This window comes from Balaenoptera physalus (assembly GCF_965194825.1).
Source record: "Balaenoptera physalus genome assembly, chromosome: 15".
NCBI classification, from domain to species: Eukaryota; Metazoa; Chordata; class Mammalia; order Artiodactyla; family Balaenopteridae; genus Balaenoptera; species Balaenoptera physalus.
Window position 1 is genome coordinate 14,022,723 of NC_138894.1, and position 25,896 is coordinate 14,048,618.

General features: G+C 36.2%; 1 protein-coding gene across 7 annotated transcripts in view; it reads left to right on the forward strand.

Moving 5' to 3' along the window:
• ZC3H6 (zinc finger CCCH-type containing 6) overlaps window positions 1-25,896 on the forward strand; it is a 52,423-nt gene that overhangs the window by 8,249 nt on the left and 18,278 nt on the right. For 5 of the 7 annotated variants that reach the window (XM_082426767.1, XM_082426769.1, XM_082426768.1 and 2 more), the window contains exons 2-4: window positions 10,680-10,860; window positions 17,992-18,114; window positions 23,835-24,111. In XM_082426767.1, the coding sequence (XP_082282893.1) occupies window positions 10,680-10,860; window positions 17,992-18,114; window positions 23,835-24,111 (581 nt within the window). Of the gene's footprint in view, window positions 1-10,679; window positions 10,861-17,991; window positions 18,115-23,834; window positions 24,112-24,551; window positions 24,769-25,896 lie in introns of those variants that run through there. The other 2 variants (XM_082426773.1, XM_082426770.1) reach the window with 2 other exon arrangements.

Consider the following 25,896-nt stretch of genomic DNA (forward strand, 5'->3'; position numbering starts at 1 on the left):
CTCATATACCTAGAAGCAGAATTTGAACCCACATCCTTCTGGCTCTAGAACCTTTCTTCTTCTGCCCTACTATGATTTTTTTTAAGTATTCAGTTTTAACATATCACAAGTTTAAAGCATTAAATAGTCCTTTTAAGAAATCTGTTGTTGGTTACTTTTCTTGTTTAACACTCCTACTTTAATTTCCAGGTTCAGGTGACCTCACTTTGCCAGAGCCCTGGGTCCTCATTAAATAAGAGAGGTTTTTTGTCTGTTTGATTTTGGTTTGGGTCAAAGCCAACTACCTTATTAAGTATTACACATTCTTTTCTGGATGTTGGTTCTTAGCCCCGTCTTGTTTTAATTGAATGGCAAACCTTAGTAATAACATAGCATTTTTCGTTTCTTCCAACATTCCTCTCTTTTCTTCCCCTCTCTGACTTTGATGTAGAGAATTTCATTTGGTAGGCGGTTACCTGAACTACACCCCTTTTTATCAGCTTGCTTGGAACCCTGAAATGAAATAGGGAGACCCATTTTCCAGCTCTCATGATTTGATCAAGACTTTTTACCTCTTTTTTTTAATCTGTTCAATAAAAAAATTTTCCTTTGAGCAGTTAAAAACATACTATTCAATAAAAAGAAAACCCTATAGCATCAGTCCAACTGGTCTAGCCTGGTGGCTCTGTTTCCTGACAAACATTAAAATAACTCCTGTGGAATTGAAGTAACTCACATTTACTCTTTTTTTAGTTAATTTGTATTGGAGTATAGCACATTTACTTTACATGTCAGAAATGCAACTTTCAGACCGCAACAGTTTCTCTGTATCATCTCTTAAAATACCACCCAAATCTTGTGTTGATGAAGTTTCTTTTTCCCCAAATTTTATTACTTTAAACATACAAAAATGTTGAAAAAATTTTTACAGTAAACACCCTCATGTGCTATCCACCGTTTGGTACGGTTCTTAATCTCTATATCAGCTACTATTAAGGGGTTTAGCTATTTGCAGTTTCTTCCTAAGACCAAACACATGTTGTGACTATTATAGCAACAGGGTTAAGAAAGATGGGCCTGGGAATCAGACGGCCTAGGCTGGGTTCTAGCTCTGTCATCTACTAGCAGAGTTAGTTAAGCTTTTTGTCTCCTTTCTTCACCAGTTTAATGGGGATAATAATAGTTACACTTGACCCTTGAACAACACTGGTTTGAACTGCGCGGGTCCACTTCCACTTGGATTTTTTTTTCCAATAGGAAAGACTACGTACTACACGAACCTGGGTTGGTTGAATCTGCAGATACGGAACCATGGTTTTGAGGAACTCTGATATAGAGGGCAGACTGTAAATTACGTGTGGAGGGTCGGCACCCCTAACCCACATGTTGTTCAAGGGTCAACTGTATTTCGTAGAGTTAACACGAGGGTAAAATGAACTGACCCAACATGCCTGGCACCCTAGTAAGTGCTCAGTAATTGTTAACAATCGTATTACATGATGATGTAAAACTAATTTTATTTTTTCACTACAAATTTGGATTGAGATATTTTACTTCAGAATTAATATTAGTTTATCATGAACACATTAGCTGGAATTGAAGATAGACAAATAGTGAAATAATTAGATGACAAAAAGTATAGATGAAAAATTGCTGAGGAATATTTTTAAATCATTTGTTGAAGTCATATATCCATAATCCTCTGATGGCCCCAAGCTTTTGAAAGATTCTGTTCCAGGCAATATTTTGGCCTTTATGGGGAAACAAAGTTAACTTATTACAGCTAAAATGGAATCATTTACACTTTCTGTTTGTTCATATCTAGATTTGAATGCTTGCAGGACTAAGACAACCTGGTACTGTAGTGAATGGGGACTTGTAATGCTTCTTTAAAAGATAACCTTTAGTTTTATTTGTATTCTCTATTGTTTTTCTCTATTTTGTTGATTTATGTCCTCTCATGTATTATTTTCACTCTTCTTTTCAGTTTACCCATTTCCAAGTGCTTTAGTTGAATGTATAGATCATTTGTTTTTAATCTTTGTTATTTCCTGAAAATGTGTTTAAATAAAAGCATAAATCTCCCTCTAAGGACTCCTTTTCTTTATTCAAAAGGTTTTTAATTTAATAACTTCATGGTGTACTCTGCACCAAATTTATACTGGGAAGTTCACCAGGAAGTTACTTTGCTTGAATTTAGATGTTTCTTTATTATGCTACTGATACATTCATTACTGCATCAGATAATTATAATAATGCCTTCTTTGAATAGTTTGAGGCTTAAATGATTGGGATTACGTGCTGCTATGATAGAGAAGATTAACATATTATTCATTCATATCCTTACTATTTTTAAGGGAAATCTTGACCCTATTCAAAGGAATGGTCTCAGCAATAATGAGGTGACATTTTAAAGGTATAAATCATGGGAATGTTTGTAATATTCACAGAGGACTGCCTGAAGGATAATAGTCTATTCATTTCTCGATATTAGTAACTTTCAGCTAATTTTTTTTTTTTTTTTGCCTCAAGACTGTTGGAGAAGAAACATTCCTGTCAGTAACAGAGTGACTGTATTCGAGTGGAGTGCATCTAGTATCAGCATCTCCATATCTGTTCCATTCTTCTTTTGGACTCACGTTGGATTGTTGCAGTGGCATCCTGCTTTTCCCGTATCTGTTTTGTCTCTCCTCTAGATCTGTTTTTCACTCTCAATTAAATTTGTATTTCAAAATGGAGATCTAATTACAATGCCTCCTTTCCTGGAAACACTTCCAGTGTTTTTTCATTTCTCTAGGATAAACTCCAAACATGCCCAAAGCCCTGCGTGATCTAGTGCTACCCATCACTCCAGTATAATTACGAACCAGCTTCTCCCCTTTCCTCTATGATCCGTGACACTGGCCTTGTCTCCGTTCCTGTCTCACTTCTCATGCAAAGAAATTTTGCTCATCCTATTTTCTCTGTCTGCCAGAGGGCCTTCCCTACCCCTGTTCTCCTAGGCTAACTCATCATCTCAGTTCATTCATGACTTCCTCAGGGAAAACCTTCCAGACTTCCCTGACAGATGATTTTTCCCTATTGTGTACACTCATAGCACTTTTACCTCCTTCATATATGGTTGTTATTTTATATTTATTTGTGTGATTCTTTGTTGTCTGTCTCCGCCATCACTAGATTGAAAACTTCATGAGAGAAGAAAGCCGTTATCTTTTTTGTTTACCATCGTATCCCCAATTAGACAGTAGTGAATAAATATGTTGAATGAATGGCACTTTTTTTTTTTTTTTTGCTGGGAGGGCAGAAGATTCTTACAAACATACAGACAGTTGTGTACTTGGACAATATTACTTTGTTTTCCTCATATAATTGCTTCTTCTCAATTGAACTTTGGCATCATGCCCTTGGTTCAAATTGGGGTATGCTGTAAGTGATAAACTGTTGTATGGACACTGTTGAAGATAGTGTCCATTGTATCACGTACTGCCCATTGTATCTGATAATATTGTCTTTATAAGGACTCAGAGGAGAAATTTCTCTCCCTTCTCACTCCCAGAAACAAAATTGTGCTTCTCTTGAGCAACGGATCTGTTCTTGTTCTAAAAGCACTGTTGTCTTATACCTTATCCTGTTTCCTAAAGCTCAGGGTCAAATTTGCAGCTTACATCTAGAAATTAGTCAGGGATTTCTGGCATGCCACTATGTAAACTAATCTTAGTCTTAGCGTTGTTTTAAGATTTAGAATTTTAACTGTGATTTATTTACATATTTTATAGTTTGTTCAATAAAAGTGTCTATAAATAGCTTCCAAGGAATAATAGAACTCTATCAGAACCTTAAAAAAAAAGGCAAAATTAATCTGTTAATCTGCTTGCTGGCTAAGAAACAAGTTCAGTGTGTCTCTCCATGCTGAAAGTGGAAGGGATAAAGAGGAATATAAAATGTTTATTACATATTGGGAGGAATTCTAGGTATTAAGTTCTGATTGGTTCATTTGGGAAACAGAAATTCTTCCTTTTGATTTTTTTCTGCTTCTGTCACAAAAGCACAGGCATTGCTTTATGACGATGTCTGAGGAGGGATATGAAAGTGTCTGTTAGGCTCAAGGACACACAGTCAGCACTTTTTTTGTATGCGCATGTTGGGAACTTGGCAGAGTTTTAACAGTCTCCCCTTGTCCTACTCACATAAACAGCAAGTTAACATGTACGCTACGATCTTGTAGGAACTCTGATTAAAGGCCTTGGCTTAACTGAGTCCCTTTGTTTTCCTTCTGTTATAAAAATACATTTTTGTACCATCTCATGAAATAACAGCTGTGCAGTAGCATATCTGACTCTGGAGACCAGGCATTGAAAGAAAAGTAAGACTATCGATGACTGTTAAAAGGAGAAACTGGAAGGCACTTGAGAACGATGACCAAAGATTCCTCACTTGACCAGGAGGTCAGATGTTAAGGCTCCTGCTGAGCCCACATTTGATAGCCAAGTTGTCTTTTAGTTTGAGTATAGATTGGTCAGCTTTCCTTATGGAATTATTCCATAAGAAGCAGAAAGTATCAGCCATATTGTATATTTTTCTTGGCTTGGCAGGAAGAAGTCCAGGGCTATGCTGTTACCTACAACCACTTGGATCAGTGACTTTAGTTTGTTGTACTTTTAGGGCTTTACAGTATCATTTATTCTTTCAGTCAATGTTAATAACACATTTTTGATATATTTTTCAAGTTATATGACCCCCTTAGTTGAAGATAGAGCCCTAAGGATTCTAGCTTTAAGGGAGTAACAGTTTTTTTGTTTGTTTTTTTTTTCTCTAGGGAGATCAGTGTCCCTTCAGACACTCCCAGAGAAGCATGGTCTCCTGAAGGAGATAGGAAGGAAATATGTAAAGATGTCTAATTATTACATTGTTATAAATACTTTATATATGCAAGTTAGGTTTTGATGAAGTAAATATGAGAAAGCATGTTGTTGATTCAGGAAATAAAGATTAGAAGGGCCACATATAGTTTTAAAAACAAAAGAGCAATTACTTGTAACAAAAGTAACAAAGGAATTCTCAGTTTTCTCTGGGGTACAGATAACATACATAGAATTAAACAAAATTTGCAAAGGTTGTCATAGGACTATGAAGGCTATTAGGCTCATTAAAATATATAATTTTGCCCATATATTTGTACAAAATCCCATTCCTGAAGGAATTTGTATTTGGGTTGAGACTTTGACTAAGTTCTAAGACTGGCTTGGGGAGTAAAACAAACCAAGTGAAAATTGCCATGTCTGTAGATAGTCATAAAGCGATAAGCTGAGTTTCTGCAAACCAGTACATTCCAGAGGGTGTAAGGATGTATTGGGTAAAGGATAAGGATAAAAGTGATTTGAAGGCTGGTAGGTATCCAGATTTTACCACTGGTAATTTGTAAAGACAAACTTTTTCTGAAACAAATGGTGATAAACCATCTAGGATGCAAATGTTCAAGGTCCGGTTTGGGATAAACATAAAAGCACAAAAACTCAAGTTAGGTAGCTCTTCCATGACCCCAATATGGCCAGCCAGTGTTTTCCTTGAGGGGAAATACCTAGTTTTGGAGGTATAAGGTAGGGAGTTAGGTTAAGGCTTAATCAAGAGGGTCATACATAAGCTATACAGATTGAGGGAAACAATCAGAGTAGGCATGGGCAAATCCTAGACCCAAGCAAGTTTTTTGTGACACCTGCTTACAGGTTCAGCGTGTAAGATTCAGAGAGTTTATTTCATACATAGACGACAAATTCAAGATCAGCATGGGGTCAGCTTCTCGTGTCCCTTGTCCTACAGGATAACACTGAAATCAAAGAGGGCAGAGGATCATAGGTAATGTGAGTGGTAGGGCACTCTTGTTGCTGAGGAACAGTTTCCATACTGCAGCTACGCAGTTTTTTTAGCCTGCAGCTGTACACTTAGGAGTGGGCAAGGTGGAAATCTGAGTCCTTACTGGAAGCAGGGAAGGTGGATGAGAAATTGTCTTATAGCAGCCTCCCACGAAATAAGGAGGTGGGTGAGAAATAGCTTTGCAGCAGCACCTATCTTTCCATACTTTGGGGGGACCACAGGGCGTCTGCTAAGGTTTAGGTCAGCCTGTGGTTGAGCCTTGCCTGTGTGGCCTATGTGGAGACATGTAGGGCTGCCAGGGCGCTGGTACAGAGCAGTTCCCCTACATGATCATCCATGGTAAGGGAGAAATGACAGGATGAATTAGAACAAAGCATGAAAAGTGCTACAAGCAATAATTTTCAAGCATCTAGAAAATTTGTGTTCTCTTGGTTTTAGGATGAGCAGTCTACTTCTATAAACTTGTCTACTCTGAAAAATGTCTTTTTTGTAGTGATCGTATCAGCTTATCCCAGGAAGCCTGTGTTCGTGAGTAATATCTTTGTAATATCATCCATCAGGAGCACTTGGATAGTCTTTTATTGAGGCTTTTGTGTTTCTTCCAGAAGACTCAGTTTCTGATCTGTAGCTTGTAATAGGAGCCTTTAGGCAAGCATAAAGAAAAAGCAGACACTACCTGTGGAGGTAAGACTGAATGGTTCAGGTTAATTTATTTTAATAGCCAACAATATCAAAATGGAGAAAAGTAGAATTCTCTATTGAGGCATATCAATTTGTAAGGATTTAGTGACTAGTTACCTCAGAATAAGAACAGTGAGGGCATTGACCAGTTTCAGAGTCTTTAATTTATACTACAGTGTATTATGATTTTCTCTAGTTGTCTCCAGTCTGGATATTCAAATCTAGAGATAAAATCTTTTAAAATTTTATTTTGTTATTTTTTAAAATGACAGCTTTATTGAGATAGAATTCGCCTTTTAAAGTATACAATTCACTGATTTTTAGGATGTTCCAGAGTTATGCAACTGCTACCACTATCTAATTTTAGAACACTTTCATCACTCCTAAAAAAAAACTCTGTACCTATTGACCATCATTCCCCATTCTTCCCTCTAGTCTAACTGTCTTTATGGATTTGCCTGAGAGAAATTCTTTTAAAAATAATTTTGTTTATTAACTGGACAGTTATGTACATGTCTGTGACATGAATATGACTCCTTCTAAAAAGGACATAATCATTCTATTATTTTTACATTAATAAAAAGTCACCCATATATGGTTGACTTAGGAACTTTTATTTTTTATTTATTAAATTAAAAAAAATTATCTTGGGTTTAGTAACCACAGCAATTTTCATAATAGTGTTAATTCAAAATCTAGAGAATGCCAATCACTCTTAATTACTTCTATTATCTCTTCTATTTTTGATTTTTCACAGAGCTGGATTAGTATCTGATACATTGGTAGGTGCTCAATCAAGAAAGCTTTATTTTATTTTGGTGACAGAGCTAGAATTAGAATCCAGGTTTCCTCCTACTAAGTCTCTTTCCATTATGCCACACATGCTTTCCATATGTGCCCAAAGGTGATTTTTTAAAGCGTTGGAAGCGGCTCATAGAAGTGTGGATCATTGTTCTTCATTTCCTTTTAATCTCCTTTTTTTTTTTTAATTAAATAATTTATTTATTTATTTTTGGCTGTGTTGGGTCTTCGTTTCTGTGCAAGGGCTTTCTAAATTTGCGGCGAGCGGGGGCCACTCTTCATCGCGGTGCGCGGGCCTCTCACTATCGCGGCCTCTCCTGTTGCGGAGCACGGGCTCCAGACGCGCATGCTCAGTATTTGTGGCTCACGGGCCCAGTTGCTCCGCGGCATGTGGGATCTTCCCGGACCGGGGCACGAACCCGTGTCGCCTGCATTGGCAGGCGGATTCCTAACCACTGCGCCACCAGGGAAGCCCCTACTCTCCTTTTTTTGTAACCAAACATAAATTTACAAATTTAAATGTGTTATTGTATGAATGTTGAAATGATAAAGAGGCTAAAGGAAAAGAAAGAAAAATTATAAAACTTTCCGTGTTTTATGTTTAATAACAAATATAAATTCCCGTATGTCACAGGTAAAGAATTTAAGTAAAGCAGAACACAATTATGTGCAGCATTTTCAGCTTGAGTACTTTATTTAAATAGCTCTAGTCAAAAATGCTAATTATGAATTAGTGGTTTTAAGGTATGCTTTAAGGAGCTCAAGCTGGAGGAGAATGGTGGTAAAAGAAAGGATGAACACCTGTAGATTTTGTTGTTTGCATTTAGATTTTACATATAGACAGAAAAATGCACAATTCTTAAATGAATTTTTAAGAATTGATGAATTTTTACACACATGTATATGTAGTAATCACCATACCCATCTATAGAGAATATTTTAACATCCTAGGAGGCTTCTTAGTACTCCTTTTTTGTCAGCTATAACCCTCCAAGAGGTAATCGCTGTTCTAACTCACATCACCATAGATTAGTTTTGCCTGTTCTTGAAGTGCATATAAATGGAGTCAGACAATAGTCCCTTGTGTCTGGCTTCTTTTGCTTATGTCTATAACATTCATCGTATTGTGTGTAGCAGTACAGTAGTTAATTTTTTTTTGGCTTTATAGTATTCCATTATATAAGTAAAACACTATTTATCCATTCACCTGTTCATGGAGATTTGGGTTGTTTACAGTTTTTTACCATCATGACTAAAGCTGTTAAAAAACTCTCTTATACTTGTCCTTGGGTGAATATATGCACTCATTTTTCTTGGGCCATAGGTATTATAGTGTTATGAAAGCTCAAAACTTTTTAAATTAAAACAGCCAGTATGCTGAACCTGCCTCACATGAAATTTTCAAGTCCACCTAAATAGACATAGACCTCTGATTTTATGATGGAAACTGGAGAAAAACAACATTGACTTCACAGTCAATACAGGGTGATATTATGTGCCTGTTCTATAATGGCAAGGGTTATGGATATTTTACATTCAGTCATTCAGTAAAAAGCAGGGCACCGTGCTAGGGGTTAGAGATACAGCTATGAAAGACACAGTCACATACCCCGCTTTCACCAAGCAATAAGCAAGTCATTCAAACATAAGGTGTAGAGTGCAGAGATAAAGAAATGAGAATTATTAGGGGAGTGCTTAGGATGGAGCAGCTCACCTAATCCTGAGTAGTCAGTGGAGGCATCTTGCAGGAAGGGACATCTAAACCGGGTCCTAAAGATTGAATTGGACTTAGCCAGGTGAAGGAGGTGAGAGGGTGGATGTTGAGAGGAGCAAGGCAATGAGAGTTTTTAAGGCAATGTTTAAGGCTTGGGGACTTGAGGAATTGAAATTAGCTGGTTAATCAGGGACTCAATTATAAAGGGCCTTTTGGAGTCAAGGAGTTTTGACATCATCCTCAGGTCAGAAGGGAATCACTGATACTGTCTTTTTTATTACAGAAAACTTCAAACACATATTGATAGATTGGTAGAATGAATCCTCATATACACATCCCACAGTTTTCAGCAATTACCAACTCATGGCCAGTCTTGCTGAGACCACTTCCTTCATCCCCAGTGGATTGTTTGAAGCAAATTTGAGACATCACATCATCATTGAAGATTTTTAGCAGGAGAGTGATACATGATCAGTTTTGCATTTTAGAAATCACACATTTCTAGTAATTTAAAAGTATCTTTAAAATGCACACACCATAGTTTGTGTGCTTCTCATTTGCTTCCAGTCACAAAAGACATTTATCTTTCTGTATCACCATGTAGTATTTGTAGTTGCATTTTTTCAAACTGTATGGAAACAGGTTAAAATGTTAAAATTATTTTATGTATTTATCTTCCCATGTAGATCAGTTGGTTAATTTGCATTTTAAAATACTGTTAGTGAACATTTGGGCTTCTATAACTATTAAAATGTCATAATTAATATAAAGATTTGTAGATTTTTGGTTTTACTATGAATATTTTTTATAGATTCAAGTTGAGGAATTTATTATTCTGCTTTTGTGGTTCAGGTTTCAGTAGGTAGATTACTTATCTACCTATTGAAATTTGTCTTCTTATTGAAGTTTACTCTTATGGTGAGAATTAATATATTACATTGCTTTTATTTTAAAGCTATTTATAGCTGTCTACAGGCCACTAAGTTAAATTCCTTCCTGTAGTTAGAATGTTTGCTTCCTAAAGTGTTTTGATTTCTTTCTTCCTCCCTTTCTTCCTCCCTCCCTCTCTCCCTCTTTTTCTTTTTCTTCCTTCCTTCCTCCCTCTCTCCCTCCCTCCCTCCCTCCCTCCCTCCCTCCCTCCCTCCCTCCCTCCCTCCCTCTCTCTCTCTCTCTCTCTCTTTCTTTCTTTCTTTCTTTCTTTCTTTCTTTCTTTCTTTCTTTCTTTCTTTCTTTCTTTCTTTCTTTCTTTCTTATGATAGCTTAGTATTATAGATGGTAACTATTGCAGTATTACCTTGGGATAGTATTGCATTCATGCATTCATTCGTTTATTGAGTGAGAGTCAATGCTCTTACTCTAAATCAGAGGTTGGCAAACTGTGGCTGCTGAAATTGCTTCTTACATTCTTGAAGGGTGTTTTAAAAAAAGAGAGATCTTGCAACAGAAACCATATGTGGCCTGCAAATTTAAAATGTTTACTATCTAGCCCTTTATAGAAAATTGGCCAACCCCTGATCTAAATGAGTATAACTTAAATTCTTGGCTCATGCTTTTTTTTTCTTTTGGAACTGTTTCTGTAAGATTCTCTTTAGAATTGACATTTGAAAATTAAAATTTTCATTGTCTTTTACAGAGAAGATGGTGAATTAGAAGATGGTGAAATAGATGATGCAGGATTTGAAGAAACTCAAGAACAGGAAGCAAAAGAGGATGAAAAGCAGAAAAATGAGAAAGCCTACAGAAAATCAAGGAAAAAACACAAGAAAGAAAAAGAGAAGAAAAAGTCCAAAAGGAGAAAACGTGAGAAACATAAGGTTAGTTAGAATCTATTTTTTATTCTTTTGGTAAATTTTTATGAAATATAAAACACTGAAAATTATAAAGTATAAATCATTGCCTATTTTCTTATAAAATATATGGATTAGATCTTTTTATGTGCTTAAGAAATTTTCTGAACATAAAGATTATATGAAATATTTTAAAGATTTAAAAAATATTCATGAGAATCTTACTGTATAGCACAGGGAACTTTACTCGGTTCTCTGTGGTGACCTAAATGGGAAGGAAATCCAAAAAAGAGGGGACATATGTATACATATAGCTGATTCACTTTGCTGTATAGCAGAAACTAACACAACAGTGTAAAGCAACTCTACTCCAATAAAAAAATTAAATAATCAAAGTAACTTTTAATGCAAATTAGAATAAATATTTTAAATTGATAGAAGATTGTATGCAAGAATACTGAAAGCTTAAGGAAAGAAAGTTTCATTCTCTACAGATGTAGATTAACAGCACTGACATTGTCCATCCATTCATTTACTTACTCATTTGTAAGTATTATTGTGTGCTTGCTGTGGAAATCTCTGTGCTGTATGCTGGGGGTTATAGCAATGAATGAAATGGTCTCTGCTGTTATAGAGATTACATTGAAAAGGGAAGGAGAGAGGCAGTAAACAATTGAAAAACAAATGCTATCAAGAGAACAGTGGGGTGCTGGATACAGAATAATGTGGATTGCGGTTGAGAAGAAGGGAAACCTATACTGACAGAGAACTCAGAGAAAAGTTGGCAGCAGTGGTGGGGTAGTTTTTGAAACTCCCTGAATTTCCCCCGTAAAAACAGAGCAATTAGGATAGCAAAACCAAAAATTCATTGGCAACATCTACCAAAAAAATGAAGTAACAAGTTATCTTCACAAACCTCAAAAATAAAAATGGATAAGGCCAAACCACAGACAGCAGCAAGACCGGAGCAGGATCAGCAATTGTGTGAAATGAAGCAGAGGAAAGGTAAAAAGAACTTCCAGAAAACATATTACCAACCGGTATTCATCTCAATGAAGGAGTCCCCAGTGAACATGGAAAGCCTGTCGGCCAAACTGAGAAACAGCAATGGAAACTGAGAGGGGGCTTTACTAGCTCCCAATTCCCACATGAGTATAAGGTGACCACGTAAAATTGGATGGTGCTACAATGGTCTGTGCCTGATGAATACTAATCAACTAAATCTCTTCTAGGACAGAGTCCCACCCTGAGGAGATAACTGCTAGGAGTAGAATCTAAGTTGAGAGGACAAGAATACTAGGGCCAAGGAAAGAAATTGGGGGAAGGGAGCAGGGGTGGCATATCTCAGAAGATACACAGCCATGTTTTTTAATACTTCATGTGCTAACAACAGAAGAAATAACCCTAGAGAGTGAAGCTAGGAAAGTTTTCCTGGCTCATTCCTCCTTTGACACATGAGCAACAAGATTGGACCATGATCACATTCCATATAAGTTATTATTATTAAAAAAAAGAGGAAAATGGGGAGAATAATATTCTTCCAGAAAGGAAAGAATGCCCACAAAACATGAAAAACTTAACCTAACATTTCAAAATGATTTTTAAAAATTAAGAAAATAATACAGGCTATGATCAAACAGCATCAGCAGAACTGGGGGAAAAGGGAATCCTTTGGTCATTTAGGCGAAAAGACCAAGTCACTTATTAAGAAAGGAAAGTCAGATTTATAGAAAAAATTTTGATATCAACATTTTATGCCAGAAGATAATGGAGTAACATATTTGAATAAAATGCAAGCCAAGCATTTTATATCCAGCTAAATACCGAACTTCAAATATAAAGTCCTCAGAAAAACTGTATATAATAGAAGTCAGGAAATATTTATTATCATAAGACTTCTCATAGAATCTCCTAGAGCACACGTTCAGGTAACCAAAATGACTGGGTGAAAAAGTGAGAGTGATCTACATACACTACGTATTAGTCTGTAAAGCTGAGACTAAATGATGGACATGGGGGGCAGTATATTATGTATCAAAACATTACAGCTGTAAAAAATGTCAGGGAAAGCAGAAGAATATATGGTAAGCAGGATAACCTTATTGGTAGTTTTTTAGTTATTAACTGAGAATTTTTAAATGTACTTCAAATTATTATCCTGGGAATGAAAGAGAGGAAGTAGAAGAAGAGGTTACTGCCTAATTTCAATATTGGTCCTACTAGTAAACAAATAGTATGCAAAGAAGGGATAGGGACTAAGGTTATTGGAAAAAGACAACTTGAAAGAAATAACTGAAACAAAAATATAATCTTTCTAATACCAAAAGATATACCTCCCAACAATGCAAAATCCAACTCTAAGTTATGTAAAAGAGAAAGATTTAAAAAGTGGGTAAAACCATTGTAAAACAATTATACTCCAATAAAGATGTGAAAAAAATAAAAAATAAAAAATAAAAAAATGAAAAGTGGGTAAAGCTATACCAGGCAGATGCAAAGAAAGAGAAGGGAGAAATCACAGTGTTGATATATGAAAAATCAAGTTTAGGTCAAAAAGGCATTGAAAGAAACAAAGAAGGGCATTTTGTAATGTTAAGGTTATAATTCACAGTGACGATTTGTTATTAATATTTAATATCCCCTTAAACATCAGTTTTCATAAAGCAGGAACTATAGGAACGATGAAAGAAATAGACAGGAACACAGTAATAACAGGAGATACACCAGTATATCTCTCTTAACCCAACGAGATTAATCAAATGGATGAAAAGGTGGTAAGGATATTAAAGAAATATTATAAATATATAGTAAGCTCTGAATCCTGAGAATATATCTTCCTCTCAAGTATACTTGGAATATTCATAAAAACAGGCCATGTCATAGGCAACAAAGAAAACTCCAATTAATTTGATAGAGTAGAAATAGTACAAAGAGCAATCTCAAACCACAATGCAATAAAACTAGACATTAATAACAAAGTCAAAAAACAGAAACACCTTTGAATGCAGACTAAATCTGCCGAATTTCAAGAAAATAATAATAGAATTTGACATATGGAAAATAGCTAAAAAATTATCAGAAGAAAAATTATTATAATATTAAAATCTAGAAAACAGCAAAGTAAGACAGAAACAAAAAGGAAGGGATTAATAAAGTTATAAGCAGAATTTAACAAATTAGAATGAAAAGTCAGTAGTTTTTTTTTTTTTTTTTTGGCCATGCCGCACGGCACTCAGGATCTTAGTTCTCCCATCAGGGATCGAACCTGTGCCCCCTGCAGCACGGGTTGGCCAAACTAATTAAGAAAAAAAGGGAAGCGCAAAAACACAGTTAGATATTTTGAGGCTAAGAACTTTTAAAACCATCAAGTCCTGGTTCCTTTTTAACAGTTCTTCCTTTAATTCATCTATCTTCCCTCATAGATAGGTACTTTGAACATTTTGCCTGAAAATCTTAACTAGATCACCTAGTTCATTAGACACATTTTCTACTTTCCATATTGCTGAAGGTAACAGTGTTGCTAGATTTCTGCCACTGCATAACAAGGATCTCCCTTTTTCCAGTTTTAATAAGATATCTCTCACTTTCCTTTAAGTTGCCCCAAAGTCCAAAATTTTACTAACAATCATTCAGGGTGATCTAGGCTTTCACTAGCGCCCTCTTAAAATCATTCCAGTTTCTATCCACCGCCTGGTTCCAAAACCAGTTCTACCTTTTAGATATTTGTACTGGCAGCACCGCATTTCCAGATACCAAAATCTGTATTAGTTAACTATTGCTGCGCAACGTATTACCCCAAACTTAGAAGCTTAAAGCAACAAAGCTTTGTGTCCTAGTCTCTGTGGGTCAGGAACGTGGGCACGGCTTAACTCGGTATTCTGGCTCAGCGCTTCCTGCGAGGTTGCAGTCATCTCCTGACTAAGGCAGGATCCTCTTCCAAGTTCGGTCATGTGGCTCTCGGCAGGCCTCCGTTCCTCACCATGTGGACCCCTTTACACACCACTTCTTCGACCTCGTGCTTTGGCTGGCTTCCTCCAAAGCAAGAGAGCAAGAGAGAGCACCGAGGATGAAAGCTACAGTCTTTTTTATAACCTGATCACTTCTGACAAATTCTGTTTGCTAGAAGCAAGCTTCTAAGTCTAGTCCACACTCAGAGGGAGAGGAATTAATCTCCACCTCTTGAGGGTAGGAGTAATAATGAATTTGTGGACAGTTATTATTAGAGAAACGCCATTTAATTGATTTTATATTTTGCATTTTCACTTAATAGTACAGATAAACATTTTGTTGTTTCTATAAAGTCTTCTAAAAGACCATTTTAATTGATTACTCTGTATTGTATTATACTTTAGTATCGTTCTCTTACTATTGGACATGGAGATTTTTTGTGATAAATCTTGAAGGACAGGTAGGCATTAGCTCGTTGAGCAAAGAGACACACAGAGAATACAAAAGCAAAAAGGTGTGAAAAGGCTGGCATGGTTTGGGGAAGTCACTGAAGTCCCTAAATTCTTTCTGTTACTGTTTGAATATTTAAAGGGGTCACTAAATGGCTATCCTATTAATTAGTTCTTGACTATGTCTTTTGCCCTCTTTACTCACCACGTTGTGGTGTCATGTTTGTTAAGAGCTCTATAGAAAGGATAATCACTGAGACTTGAACTTTATTTATTTTTAAAGCCGTGACTTTTATTTTTTTAAATTTTATTTATTTATTTATTTTTGGCTGTGTTGGGTCTTCGTTTCTGGGCGAGGGCTTTCTCTAGTTGCGGCAAGTGGGGGCCACTCTTCATCGTGGTGCGCGGGCCTCTCACTATCATGGCCTCTCTTGTTACAGAGCACAGGCTCCAGACACGCAGGCTCAGTAGTGTGGCTCACGGGCCTAGTTACTCCGTGGCATGTGGGATGTTCCCAGACCAGGGCTCGAACCCGTGTTCCCTGCATTGGCAGGCAGATTCTCAACCACTGCACCACCAGGGAAGCCCTATTTATTTTTAAAATATTTATTTATTTGGCTGGGCCGGGTCTTAGTTGTGGCATGCAGGATCTTCGTTGCAGCATGTGGGATCTTTAGTTGGGGCATGCGGACTTCTTAGTTGGGGCATGCAGACTTCTTAGTTGTGGCATGCGGACTGTTAGTTGCACCATGAGGGATCTAGTTCCCCAACCAGGGATCGAACCAGGGCCCCCTGCATTGGGAGCATGGAGTCTTACCCACTGGACCATCAGGGAAGTCCCTAGACTTGAACTTTAGTACTTACCAACCAAGTGTATTGAAAGAAATAATCCACCAGTGTATTATAGGTAAAATAACAAAATTAAAGGAACACTTTCAAACACTAAACAGATACCAAACAATAACCAAAAAAAAGAAACTCAAAAATTCTGAAATAAAAAAAGTATACTATCCTTTTCACTTACAAATAAAAATTTAATAATTTTTAATTACTCTCTACTACTTCCAGCTATTTTTAATGTAGTCCAATTGCTAATTTTGGGTTAATAATTACTCTACTTCTTATTACTGTAGGTGAGCCACATATGTATTATTTTATAATAAATAGCCTTCCTAATGACTTCTTAAAGTCTGTGTTCTAGACTCATTTTTGGGGGCTAGCCTGAAGAATCTTCTCCCTTTAACAGAATCTTCTCTTCTCTGATGGCTCTTCCTGAAGCAATGCCTTTGTTTGAACTTCTTCTTAAGCAAGCCTTACGCCTTTAGTGTTCTTCAAGTGAAAGGTTTTCTTTTGAGCCAGAGCTGACTTCTGCTAGTAACAGAGCAAACTTGGCTTTTAAATGGACAATATTTATTTCAAGTCCTAACCAAAAAGATTAGGTAGTTAAGCTTGAAGCATTTCATAGCATAATTATAAAAAGATCTTCATATCACCTATCAAATCAACAAAAGCAGAATTAACAGCACCCCAAAACTAAACCCCAGAACATTTAAGAACAAGGTGGAGGAAAAGTTTGTCTTCTTAAACCAGCATTTAAGAATGGAGTAGAAGAAAACGGATCCTTCTACTCTGAAAGTATCAGGAGGTCAATTTAGTTCAGCACATTTTTACTGAGTTTGTTCTAGTCTTAGATGCTGGGAATGCAAGGATGATAAAATACAGAGCCAGTGTCTTTGTTGATAAGAACTTCAAAAAAAATTTTTAAAGAGGGTGCTTAACCTGGGAAGGTAATTATTTTGGCTAGATAGAGGATATTTAGTGATTTTTTTTTTTTGAAATTGCATTCATATTTGAAAAACCTTATTCTTGATATTTGTCAATCACTGTCAATTACTTGTGGTTTGCATTTCATCTTTGTTCAATTTTGTGGGTTGGATTATGTTATATTTATAATTTGGAATGTTTTGATATCTTTTAGATTTAGGGTACTTATGTAATAGATTAAGAACTCTAAAGCTGTTTTACGTAAAAAATAAATTAATTCATACTCTATTCATGTTCTAGGACTCTTTTTGGTGATGAGGAACAAATTTTATTTCCTTTAAGGTTAACTTAGGGGCTTCCCTGGTGGTGCAGTGGTTAAGAATCCGCCTGCCAATGCAGGGGACACGGGTTCGAGCCCTGGTCTGGGAAGATCCCACATGCCACGGAGCAACTAAGCCCGTGCGCCACAACTACTGAGCCTGCGCTCTAGAGCCCGTGTGGCACAACTACTGAAGCCCGCGTGCCTAGAGCCCATGCTCCACAACAAGAGAAGCCACCGCAGTGAGAAGCCGTGCACTGCAACGAAGAGTAGCCCCCGCTCGCAGCAACTAAAAGCCCGCGCACAGCAGCGAAGACCCAACGCAGCCAAAAATTTTAAAAAATTTAAAAAATAAAGATTAACTTAAAGTTAAGACTACTTTAGAGCCTAGAGGTGCAGTATTTTCTATTTGAAGTCCTTGGGCCAAAGGGATGATGGGGAAAATGCTGCCATTAAAATCCCCGAGAAAAGAGGAAAATGTACTATTCCTCAGAAAATTTCAGAGAAGTTGGGGTGGAGGTGGTCTTTGGAGCAAGAATTTTCCAGTTAATACTTCAGAATCTACTAGGATAATATAATCTATTGGTTGGCACCTCTGGCTGAAACAAGCTTATCTAGTTACTAGTTAAATTTTCTTCCTTTTGTAAATGTAACATTTTTGGTTTTTCCTTCTTTTAGCATAATTCTCCATCCAGTGATGATAGTTCAGACTACAGCCTTGATTCAGAGGTCGAACATACAGAAAGTTCCCACAGAAAAAGAAGTGGTTTCTACAGGGATTATGACATTCCATTTCCTCAGGTATTGCCTTTATTTTTATTGTCATAAAATATACCTAACATAAAATTTACCATTTTAACTATTTCTTTTTCTCTCTCTCTTTTTTTTTTTAATTGGAGTATAATTGACCTATGACACTGTGTTAGTTCCATGTGCACAACATAGGATTCAATATTTCTATACATAACAAAACGATCACCACAATAAGTTTGGTTACCATCTGTCGCCATACAAAGATATTACATTATTATTAACTGTTTTCCCTATGCTGTACATTTTATCCCTGTGACTCCTTTATTTTGCAACTGGAAGTTTATACCTCTTAATCTCCCTCACCTATTTCATCCCCATTCCCCTCTGGTAACCACTTGTTTGTTCTATCTGTGAATCTGTTCCTGTTTTGTTATGTTTGCTCATTTGTTTTGGCTTTTAGATTCCACGTATAAGAGAAATAATAGTGATATTTCTCTTTCTCTATCTGCCTTATTTCACTTAGCATAATGCCCTCTAAGTCCGTCCTTATTGTCACAAATGGCAAGATTTCATTCTTTTTTATGGCTGAGTAATATTCCATTGTATATATACTGCATATACTGCGTGTATATATATATATATATATATATATATATATATATATATATATATATATATATATATATATATATACTGTATCTTCTTTATCCGTTCATCTATTAATGGACACTTAGGTTGCTTCCATATCTTGGCTATTATAAACAATGCAGCAGTGAACATAGGGGTGCATATCTTTTCGAATTAGTGTTTTTATTTTCTCTGGGAAAATACCCCAAAGTGGAATTGCTGGATATTTGGTAGTTCTATTTTTAATATTTTGAGAAACCTCTGTACTGTTTTCCACAGTGGCTGCACCAATTTACATTCCCACCAACAGCATACAAGTGTTCCCTTTTCTCCACATTTTCACCAACACTTGTTATTTCTTGTCTTTTTGATGATAGCCATTCTGCCAGGTGTGAGGTGATAGATATATCCTTGTGGTTTTATTTTTTTTTTAATTAATTAATTAATTACTTTTGGTTGCATTGGGTCTTTGTTGCTGTGCGCTGGCTTTCTCTAGTTGCAGGGAGCGGGGGCTACTCTTCGTTGCGGTGCGCGGTGGCTTCTCTTGTTGTGGAGCATGGGGTCTAGGCACATGGGCTTCAGTAGTTGTGGCACGTGGGCTCAGTAGTTGTGGCTTGCAGACTCTACAGCGCAGGCTCAGTAGTTGTGGCGCACGGGCTTAGTTGCTCTGCGGCATGTGGGATCTTCCCAGACCAGGGATCAAACCCGTGTCCCCTGCATTGGCAGGCGGATTCTTAACCACTGCGCCACCAGGGGAGCCCTATCCTTGTGGTTTTGATTTGCATTTCCCTGATGATTAGTGATGTTGAGCATCTTTTCATGTGTCTGTTGGCCATTTGTATGTCTTTGGAAAAATTCACTATTTTCACCATTTTAAAATATATAGTTCAGTGACATTAAGTTTATTTACGATGTTGTGCAACCATTACTTCTGTCCATTTCCGGAACTTTTTCATCTTCCTAAATAGAAGCCATGTACCTATCAAGCAATAATACCTAATTTCCCCCTCCCTCCACTCCTGGTAACCACTATTCTACTTTCCATCTCTATGAATTTGCCTGCTCTAGGTACTTCATATAGGTGGAATCATGCCGTATTTGTCCTTTTGTGTCTGGCTTATTTCACTTACCATAATTTTTTCAAGGTTCATCTGTGTTGTAGTATGTATCAGAATTTCCTTCCTTTTCAAAGCTGGATAATATTCAATTATATGTATATACCACATTTTGTCAATAGATACTTGGACTGCTTCCACCTTTTGCGTATTGTGAATAATGCTGCTATGAACGTGGGTGTATAGGTATCTCTTTGAGACTCTGCTCTCAATTCTTTGGAGTATAGACCTAGGAGTGGAATTGCTTGATGATATGTTATTTCTACATTTAACTTTCTGAGGAACTACCAACTGTTTCCCACAAAGGCTGCACCATTTTACATTTCCACCAACGATGCATGAGATTTTTCTGATTTCTCCACATCCTTGTCAAGCTTGTTATTTTCTGTTTTTGTTTGTTTGTTTTGTTTTGGATAACAGCCTTCCTAATTGGTGTGAAATGATATCTCACTGTGGTTTTGAGTTACTGCTTTTTAAAGAGAAAAATTAAACTTTCAATTTCATTCTTTGCTTTCTGATATTTAAAAAAATATTTTATAAGACATATGCTACAAATTTTAAATCTTTGAAAATAAAGAATATGTCATGTATTTGTTTGCTGGGGCTGCCATAACAACATACCACAGACTGGTGGCTTAAACAACAGAAATTTATTTTCTCACTGTCTGGAGGCTAGATCTGAGTCCAAGATCGAGGTGCTGGCAGGTTTGGTTTCCTCTGAGGGCCACAAGGGAAGGATCTGTTTAGGCCTTTCTCCTTGGCTTGTAGATGGTCACCTTCATGCTGCTTTGTCCTCACATGGTCATTCCTCTGTGCACGTGGACTCTTGGTGTCTCTGTGTGTCCAAATTTCCCCTTATAAGGGCAGCAGTCAAATTGGATGAGGGCCCACCCTAACATCCTCATTTCAACTTAATCACCTCTTTAAAGGCCCTTTCTCTAAACACTGTCATATTTTGAGGTCCTGGGGGTTAGGGCTTCAGTATATGAATTTTGTGCCACCTACCTCTTCAAGTGCAAACATTATTTGATGTGTTTTAAACAGAAAAAAAATTTAAAACAACATGATATACTTTATGTCTTCCTTAAATATGTTGCACTGTATGAACAGAATCTTCAATCTGAATATTATTTTGTGCTAGAAAAATCCTGATGCTTTCAGGAGCACTGAGGAGTATTCGGGTCAGTGTGCATGTATCTGAAAAACCCCAGACTTCCTGAGTTCTGGTGGGTGGGGGTCGCTAAGGCTTCCGCTTTTTCCAGACTCTGGACTCCTTTTGTTCCCAAAGATTGAAAGGATAGTCAAAAGTGCTGTTGAACCTTCCAGATGATTTTTCATGCTGGGCTGATGCTTTCAGAGCAAAAACAGCTCCAAATACTGCTCACTTCTGGGGATTTTCATCTACTCCATGGGTAATGGTCCAGTAATCCTTCACTAATTTGTTAGCTCTCTGATGTCTACAGTGGTCTGAAAAAAATATCTTGTCTATCTTTGCTGCATTTTTTTAGGAGGAGGACTGATCTGAATTAAATTACCTAGTCTGCCATTAGAAGAGAAAGTTCAGGATCATTTCCTTCACATATGCTTTAGGGTTGACTCATTGAGGTTAGAAAGTATATCCTAAAAATCTCATGTAATTAGATAGCAAGTATCTACTGTATGACACTTCTACAGTTATAGGCCGACAATAGAATATAGTATCAGCATCTAGCTATTAAATTAGAGGACTTAATATATCTCCTTTTTCCTCATCCTTGCTCAGGGTCTCCTGTTCTCTTATTTCATGCTTAGAGTGACAGCCTGTGTAACAGAAACCAAATCTGCCCCCACAGACATTCTAGCAGGTAGATAGCCTAATAATCAATAAGCAGAGTGATTGGAGAAACTATATCCTCCAGTAAAATTTATAGTCTTTTTCATTTCTTTTATCTTTAGGAGGGCTTTTAAAAATACTTGCTAGATCCTTGCTGGTGAGTACATTTTGTTCATTCCAAATGGTGAACATGTGAAGCACGAGGAGATACTCTCCTAGAGAACTGGGGCTGCTCTGTAACCCCTCATTCATTTAGCGCTTCCTGGAGAGCTTGCACCGCATGGGTGGTGCCCTGATGCAAACACTAAGCACTGCAGCAAGCCACGTTAGAGTCTGTCACTGCAGAAGAAGCCCTGAGGTTTGCATAATTAGAGGGCTATTAGGATTATTTGCAGTTGGGAAAACGAGGGATGAATTGAAAGTTTAGGGATAATTCTGCTTGAAAAAGTAGGAATTATGGAGATTATTTTTGTAAAGGCTGTGAAAAATCAGAGAATTGGATTAAGACTTAAAGCTTTTGTGAAAAGCATCTAATCTCTAGAGAAAAATTCATACTCGCCCATTAACAGAGTAATCCTTGCTCATTAGGCGTTGAAATATATCATTGAAGAATTAATGTAATCACATTTTTTATAAAAGGAAATGTAAGTACCATTCAACTAATTAATTAATCTTCAACTTAATCAAAGCAATTATTTTTTGTTTTATTTTCATAGTGGCTTTTTTTAAAATGTAAGAAACTGCCTTTTGGTTATAGTTATAAATCCCCTTCTGAATTTCTGAAGTGCTAGACTGAGAACAGTTTATAAACTTTAAAAATGTTGCTTAAAAAAATTTGGAAATCTAATATAATGTCTTCAAAATTTAAAATTGATGAGCTAATTGATTTTCTTGATTGCTTTAGTTATATACTTTTTCTCTATTTTATAATTGCTGAAAAGGACTTAGTATTTCTCTGAATTTTACTTTTTATTTTTTTTGAATTTTTGAATTTTATTTTATTGTTATTTTTTATACAGCAGGTTCTCATTAGTTATCTATTTTATACATATTAGTGTATATATGTCAATACCAATCTCCCAGTTCATCCCAGCACCACCACCACCACCCCGCCCCGCTTTCCCCCCATGGTGTCCATACGTTTGTTCTCTACATCTGTGTCTCTATTTCTGCCCTGCAAACCGGTTCATCTGTACCATTTTTCTAGGTTCCACATATATGAGTTAATATACGATATTTGTTTTTCTCTTTCTGACTTACTTCACTCTGTATGTTCTCTGCATTTTATTAAAAACACAGTCTCATGTTAGTATTCTGCCAGGGCAGTATTTTTATATCACATTTAAAAGGTACTAAACTGAAAATGAGTCATGGTCTGACTTTTTCTAGATCCTCAAGCTGTAATTATATGCAATTTTTTCTTGCTTTCTTATAAAAAAATTGACAATAGATATGATAGAAGTAATAAAAATATTTCAGTGAATAGAGATATAGTTGAATTACTATCATTAAATGAACTTCTAGGACTACAATGTATTTTTTGTTTTTACATGCTTTAGTAAAAAGCATTAAAATTAATAATGTATAAGTGCAATAAATAGTTTCTAATGAGCAATTTATTCATTAGATGTTTTTTACAATTAGGGAAATCTCTGTTTTTTCTATTAGACCTCAAATATATTTTCTTTTTACAAATTTGACTTTACATATGGTTTTTTAATTAAATATAATGTGCTTAAACGCGTCATTTGGGAATTTTTGAATCTTAGGAGACTCTATATATTTTCTACCCTTGCTCCAAGCTGTTTTACTATTTTTTTTTTTCTGTTTTCAAAAAGACCTCTTCAGTTTTTTTGGAGACAGAATTCCTGTATGACAGTATGGATTTTAAAGTACTGTTATGTGTATAAATATCGAGGCATGGAGCATGAGAAACATGAGACATGGACATGGAGAACAGAAGGTGCACAAGACACACTCTCCAGCCATGTTCTATGAACATTATAGTGTTTAATAACATCAGAGTAGCATTTAGCTTTTTGAACTTAGTTTTAAATAGTGCCATAGATAAGTTCTAACCAAGAGGCAGAACTAATAACTGTCTTTTCCCCTTCTTTCTCCCAACTTTCTGGGGGAAAAAAGATGTCCTGTGTTACTATCAATTCCTATATATAACTGAAAAATCTTGATAATGGTTGTGCGTTTTCACTTAGCGTGGACATATATCAGGAAGCTACATGGCATCAAAGAAGAGTCAACATAACAGAAAATTTAAAAGTAAAGAATATGATGAGTACAGTACCTACAGTGATGAGAACTTTGGTAACTACAGTGATGAGAACTTTGGTAACTACAGTCAGGAAACAGAGGAAGATTTTGCCAGTCAGCTGAAACAATACAGGCAAGCTAAAGAAACCTCAAATACTGCTTTGGGATCATCATTTTCTAAAGAACCAGGGAAAAAACAAAGATTGAAAGGAATTCAGCAAGGTAAGTTTGAAATTGTCTGTGTTTTAATACGAGAACCTTATTAAAACAGGTAAATATGAAGTAAAATCTTAAATTTCTTTGTCCTTTCCCATGATCAGCTTATTCCTGTGCTTCCTGAATTCGTTTTTATTTATTTTGTAGACCTTGAGGACAAAAATCTACAAATATTTCAATCTGCATGATATCTTAAAATTTGAATTTAAAAGATTTCTTAATATTTTTAAAGTGCATAAAAATGTAAAACAACTTTCCTGTTATGTTTTTCCCCTCCCTTCTATATGGTATCAGTATACTGAAAGAAATAACCTACCTTTTTCAGCTGTCTCTGTTACTCTGTATTACTTTTATGTTTTAGACCTGTAAGGACAGAATCCTGGGAAGCTATTCTTTTATTAGGCTTTAAAATGTAGTGATCATCTTTGCTCTGTAAATGTACTCAGGACTATAGACATTCTTCAGGATCTGAAATAAGAACATAATCTAAAGACATTTCTGGAGTGATAACCTATTCATCTGCTATATTGAGGTACATCGTCCCTGGAGAGACCAGTACAAGATTGCCATAGAAATTATGGGTCACATCAGGGTCAAATCAGCCTTAAGAACTGTCCATTCAATATGTCTGCTTCAAGAAAACTGGAGCGAGATGAGGCTGAGGTGAAGTAATGAAGCACCCAAGCCCTATGTAACTATCATTTAATTACCATTGAAAAAAGGAATCAGTTACGAGTAAATCTGGTTATTTTTATGGCTTTATTTTTTCTTGATTTCCAAGCAAAATTCCTTTGAAAAATGTGGATCTAGGCTTTGTTGAACTAAAGAGACAGGAATTTGTCTATGCATATGCTACTGTAATTAGTAAGTTTGTTCCTGGAGTCCAGACACAGTGGTGTCAGGGATCATTCCTCTTGGGGAATAAGGGGAATGTAGAGGCCTTGTTCATCCTTTCCCACCTGGGGTTCTTCCTTTCAAACTCTTTCTGTTTGTTCTGTTAAAGAATTGAGTATTGCATTTTATTTTGACTTTCATTTTTTCCCCCAGAATTATGAAAATAATATATGCTCAAATGCAGAAAACTTTTTCTATGTGTAGAAAAGATAACCCAGCAAAGATCAAAGATAAAACAAAAGCAGTTTGAATCCCTACTCCCAGAGACAATTACTATTAATATTTTTGGTATACTTTTTTTTTGTTTTTGGCTGTGCCCCGGCTTGTGGGATCTTAGTTCCCCAACCAGGGATCAAACCCAGGCCCCCTGCAGTAGAAGCACGGAGTCCTAACCACTGGACTGCCAGGGAATTCCCCAGTATACATTCGTCCAGAATTTTTTGACAATTATTTTTTAACAAAAAACTATACACTGTTATAACTTGGTTTTTTTCCCTTAACTGTGAATTGTATCTCAGTCATTCTTTTGTTAATGAGTAGACTTTAATGTCTACATTCTATTCAATTAAATAGATATGCCATAATTTGTCTAATAAAGTGTTAGGTTTGTTTGTTAGTAATTATTTGGGATTTAAGTTGCACCCATTTTTAAAAATTCTGTGATTAACCCTGCATATTTATACATATCTTGGCAAACATTTTTTTTTTGAGAGTAAATGCTAAAATGTAGAATTGAGTCAAAAGACATAGCTACATTTGAAGATTTTTGATCCATATACCAAGTTGATATCCAAAAAGGTGATGTAGCAATTTATAACACCCCTGCCAGTGTGTGCAGATGCCAATTTCTCCAAATCCCTACCAACATTATTCTTTGAGGTGAAAATAGTCATGTTA